Raw genomic sequence first — 4,980 nt, 5'->3', positions numbered from 1 at the left:
GGGGCGCGGGACCGACCCACGGGCAGGGAGAGGTCGCCCCCGGGCGAGAGGGGGACAAAAAAAGGTGTGCGCACCAGATGGCGCAGGCCGTTCCAGAAGTGGTAGGTGATCGGCAGGGCGATGGCCGCCTTGGCGGTGGTCCAGACAGCGGGGCTGACGTCCAGGGACTTCAGCTCGTTGACGGTCTTCTGGACGTGGGCACCAGTGAGACCGAAGTAGTTGATGGACAGGACGAAGGTGCCGGCGAAGATGATCGAGGTAATCCGGTAAAGACCAGACATGACGCTGGTGATCTGGGGCTGGTAGATGGACAGATCCGGGGACATGGGGCGGCCCATGGCGGCGGACTTGGCCAGGGTGGTCTGGGGGGTGGTGGACATCATGGCGCGGCCTATTGGCAGAGGAGGAGAGGTGGGGAGGTGGGGGTCAGGGGAGGGGGAGGGGGGAGGAATGCCCAGCATCAGGGTCGCAAGCAGCGCATGGACGTACCAAGGCCGGTGGCAGAGCGGCCACTGTTGTTCCAGGGAGGACGGAGGGGAACGCGGAGGAGGGGGGGGGGGAAGGCACGAGAGTGTCAGGGTGACCGGGACTAAAAGGATGGGGGGACGGCGTCTTTTGCGCCAACAAGCATCCCCTCGCCTACCAAGCCAGATGGAGGATCGAGCGCCCGGAAGTGCAGGCCGAGAGAGGGGGGAGGAGGAGAGAAGGGGACATACACGGCGAAGCGGGACATCATGGCGGGGAACATGGTGTAAGGGAGGAGAGGGAGGTGCAGGCGAAAAACAGCAGGGGGGGGGGAGGGGGTGGTGTGATTCGGCTTTCTGCCGGCTTCCAGCCCATCCCCAGGCATTGTGGCGGAAAAATGCCCACCCTGTCTACCGGTCCCCCGGGCGCAGGGGAGGCGACATGAAAGCCCTCAACCAGCGATCTCGCTGCCTGCCCGCCCCCCCCCCCTTCCTTCCGCCTCGGACCTCCCCTTGTTCACCTCCTCTCCCCGCCCACTTGCGCGCGACCCGCGGCCCACGGCCGCCAGCCGGAAGCAGGGTTGCTGGCCACCGAGCCGGCACGCTGGCAGCCTGGGAGGCCCCGAGCACACGCAGGGGACCCCCGGACCGCTGTCCCGCCCCGCCCCCGCGCCCCCCCTAACGGCCGACCAATCGACAGTGGTCCCAGGACACCAGGCTGCCTGCGGGAGGCGCGGGGCGCGTCGGCGGATTAGAGGGTTGACCTGCTGTCATGTCTTCCTGCGTGCTCGCGCGCATGCGCGCGTGTGGGTCAGCCACCACCGGGCCCCGGGCTAGATTCACCTGCGAAGCAAAAACGTGGACGCCGTGTGGTGCGTGCGGCCCAGCTCACCCCCCCCTCGGCCGGGCTCCCCCCCCCCCCCCCCCCCTCCTTGGGGACTTTCCCCCTCTCGCGCGGGACATCCATTCTGGGTAGAGGTGTTCTGGAGTCCCCTCCCCGGCCGACTATGTGGCGGCCTGGCGGCCTTCTCATCCAGCGGCCAGATTGGCGGAGGGGCCCTCGCGTTGCGCACGGCCCGCATCCTGTCCGTCCCCCACACCCCCCTCTCCCTCTCTCTCTCACACACATGCATATACGTACACTCCCTTTCACGCATCATGTACACTAGTCATGCAATCTCCCCTCTCTAAGGCTCGTCCGCAGCCTTGCTCCCCCCTCTCGTTCCCCGGCGCCTGCATCCAGATCCACCCTCCATTATTCCGAAAACATAAACCCTAACATCTACCGGAAGTTCCGATCACCGGATGAACAATTGTCAGTTGGCAGCACATTCGTTGGTACTCTGGGCCTACTTCCGCCGGAGCTCCCCCCGCGTTGAGCGGCTGTTTTTTTCCCCCCGCCCCCCGGTGCAGTTCACGTATCCTGTCCCGGCCACCGGGAGGGGGCAGCTTGCGCTGGTACCAGCGACTCATCTAAGTTGCTCCACGCGCGGGCGATTTGTTTTTTTCCGTCCCTCCCGCCTCCATCTCGGCGGCCTCCTTCTCTCTCTCTCTCTCTCTCGATGCATCCCGTGCGCAACACTCGCCCACGCTTGTGGGTTGGGGCATTTGAGACTCGGCAGCCAGGCCCAGGGCAACTCGACGCAGGCAGCCCTTCCCGTCCCCCCCCCCCTTTCTGTCTTCCTCTCTCTCTCTCTCTCTCTCTCTGCCCCTCCCTGCCCCCCTCCTCTGTTCCGCGCGGCCCGCCTCCTGCTCTCGTTCCATAACCCGACTTTTCGCCCGGGTTTCCGCCATCCCGGCCCTCGCTTCACGCGCCAGTCTCCCCCCCCTCTCCCTCTACACGGCGCCATCACCATGGACCTCATCCAAGCCTACAGCTCGGATGACGAGCAGGCTCACGATAGCGTCCCCACCACCAAGCGCGCTCAGGAGCAGGGCGTCGATGGGCCCGCCTCCAAGCGCCGGGCTGCCGAAGCCGACGCTGTCACGCGCCCGGTCAACCTGACCCCGGCCGTGGCGGTGGCCGAGGCGGTGGCCGACAGCCTGGTGGCCATGCGGAGCATCAACCCCACGGACCATGCGCCGATCCTTGCCCTGGTGGCGGCCGATCCTCAGGGGACATCCAGCACGGAGATCGAGCTGGCCGTCAATCCGAATGCCAAGTATGCCATCACGCCGTTCGGGTCGACAGCGGCGGCGGCTGGCGGCCCCGCGGCTGCCACCTCCACGAGAAACTCCTTCGCCGGTGCGTGTCCACCTGCCCCAAACCGGACATCCCGTTCTCCCTTTGTCTCCTTCTTCGCGGCCTCTGTCTCTGGGTCCCCTTCCTCCTTCTTTCTTTCTGTGTGTCTGTGTATCTGCCTGTCTGCGCGGCTCTGTGCCTCTGTTGCTTCCTGTACCCTTGTCAACCTCTCTCTGGCATGTTGACGCGCGCACATCTATGCATCTGCATGCATACGCTGACACTCCCCTCTCCATGCCCTTGCCCCTGCCCCTTCCCTGCCGGCAGGCAAAATCAGTCGCGAGGCCACGGATCTTTTCCAGTTCGAGCGCCAGCGTCGGAGCTTCCTTGCCCACGGCTTTGCCCTGACACAGGCCGGAAGTGAGACAGTCATCGTCGGTGACGCGGCGAAGGCCCTTGCCAGCGGAGGTACGCCGATGGCCATTGCTCCCATTCATATTTGTGCTTGCCGCTATTCGGTTGCCACCGCCCTCTCGCCCTTCTCTCTCTCTCTCTCTGCCCCCCTTCTCACATGTCTCTCTTTCCGTCGCTCTAACACATGCGCATTACTCAGGCGTTGACGCTACGGGCCGGCTCAACAACAAGACCGACGCAGCCTCGCGCCCAGTTCGCCCGAAGCGCAAGGATCGTGGCGACGTTTTTGCCAATCCACATGCCTTCGAAGGCCCATGGGCTGGGTACACCGGTGAGTTGGTGCACATTGATGCCGCCGAGCGTGAGGTGCGTCAGTTGTTGCATGCTCTTCCCCCTCCTTCTCCCCTCCCCTCTCTCTCTCTCTCTCTGTCCCCCTTCCGCCCATATTTGTGGGGGACAAATGTGACTGGCGCTGACCTCGTGCTGCCCCTTGTCCCGCTGCTCTGCCCCGCCCCTGCTACCAGGCCATGGTGCAAAAGGAGCTGGAGGGCGTCAAGCCGTCGTACGTGCCCGTCCAGGCCCCAGCGGCGGCGGCGGTCGGCGGCGCCGCACCTGGCGCCGAGCGCACCATTTTCCACGGCAAGGCCGAGCGCGATTATCAGGGTCGCCCGTGGACCTCTCTTCCCCTGGACACTGGGGTGGACTTTACCGGTGAGGGTCCGAGCAGCATTTATCTCCCGAAGAAGCTCATCCACACTTGGTCCGGGCACACAGACCGCATCAATGCCATCCGGCTCTTCCCCCAGAGCGGGCACCTTCTGCTGTCAGCCAGCAATGACAGCAAGGTTAAGGTTCGTTGTTTGGTTCCTCCCGGGGCTCTTTTCCGCCCTCCTCCCGGGGCAACCGCTCAGCCACATGCGTCCGCATGGACTCGAGCCTGACACCCCTCCCTCCCCTGTGCTTGTGCATTTTTCCGCCTTGCAACCAGATCTGGCAGGTGTATGACGATCGCCGCTGCATGCGCACCTACCTTGGCCATAGCAAGGCCGTGCGTGACATCAATTTCACAGCCGACGGCCGGCGCTTCTTGTCGGCCAGTTTCGACCGGACGGTCAAGATCTGGGACACGGAGACCGGCGCATGCTTGTCGTCCTACTCCAGCCCGAAGATCCCCTTCTGCGCCACCTTCAATCCCCGGAATGAGGACGAGTTCCTGGTCGGGTCCGCTGAGAAGCGCATTGTGCAGGTGAGTTACCGTTGTGTCCCCCCCCCTCCCCCCGGCCGCAATCTTCCCGTTTCACGCGTGTCTTTTTTTTCTTCCTGCACACCCCGTTCATGTTGTTGACCCGGGAAAGGGGGGCTTCTCCCCTGTCCACTGCCCAGTACGATTCACGCCTGGGCAAGATCGTCCAGGAGTATGACCAGCATTTGGACTCGGTGAACACGTTGACCTTCGTCGATGAGGGCCGGAGGTTCATCTCCACCTCGGATGACAAGTCCATCCGTGTGTGGGACTACAACATCCCGGTGGTGATCAAGTTCATCGCCGATCCGTCGCTTTTCTCCATCGCCGCGGTGTCCGTGCACCCGAACCGCAAGTGGTGGGCCGGCCAGTCGCTGGACAACCAAATTATGGTGTACTCCACGCGGGACCGCTTCCAGGCGCACCGGAGCAAGACCTTCCGCGGGCACAATGTTGCTGGCTACGCCTGCCGGCCAGGCTTTTCCCCGGACGGGCGTTATATCATGTCCGGCGATGCCAAGGGCCAGCTTTGGTTCTGGGACTGGAAGACCTCCAAGAGTGTCAAGTGCGTGGATCATCAGCTGGCCTGTTTGCTCCCTTTTTTCTCTTCCCTCCTCTCCCCCTCGAGGGTGATTCTCTTTGCAAATTCCTCCGTGCCCTGAAGGGCGTCGGTGGTG

At 64.1% G+C, this 4,980-nt stretch overlaps 2 protein-coding genes across 2 annotated transcripts in view; one reads left to right on the top strand and one right to left on the bottom strand.

The window, feature by feature from the left end:
* Nucleotides 1-885, bottom strand: part of H696_01570 (hypothetical protein) — a 1,525-nt gene extending 640 nt beyond the window's left edge. The window contains exons 1-3 of the mRNA XM_009495471.1: nt 717-885; nt 490-512; nt 75-391 (exon numbers count right to left, since the gene is read on the bottom strand). Of these exons, the coding sequence (XP_009493746.1) occupies nt 75-391; nt 490-512; nt 717-850 (474 nt within the window). The 5' untranslated portion in view covers nt 851-885. The remainder of the gene's footprint in view (nt 1-74; nt 392-489; nt 513-716) is intronic.
* A 1,264-nt stretch (nt 886-2,149) lies between these two features.
* Nucleotides 2,150-4,980, top strand: part of H696_01569 (hypothetical protein) — a 3,172-nt gene continuing 341 nt past the window's right edge. The window contains exons 1-6 of the mRNA XM_009495470.1: nt 2,150-2,709; nt 2,974-3,114; nt 3,260-3,426; nt 3,585-3,911; nt 4,049-4,306; nt 4,444-4,868. Of these exons, the coding sequence (XP_009493745.1) occupies nt 2,319-2,709; nt 2,974-3,114; nt 3,260-3,426; nt 3,585-3,911; nt 4,049-4,306; nt 4,444-4,868 (1,709 nt within the window). The 5' untranslated portion in view covers nt 2,150-2,318. The remainder of the gene's footprint in view (nt 2,710-2,973; nt 3,115-3,259; nt 3,427-3,584; nt 3,912-4,048; nt 4,307-4,443; nt 4,869-4,980) is intronic.

The sequence above is a fragment of the Fonticula alba genome (assembly GCF_000388065.1).
Source record: "Fonticula alba strain ATCC 38817 unplaced genomic scaffold supercont2.2, whole genome shotgun sequence".
NCBI classification, from domain to species: domain Eukaryota; order Rotosphaerida; family Fonticulaceae; genus Fonticula; species Fonticula alba.
This window is presented reverse-complemented; position numbering and strand designations above follow the sequence as displayed.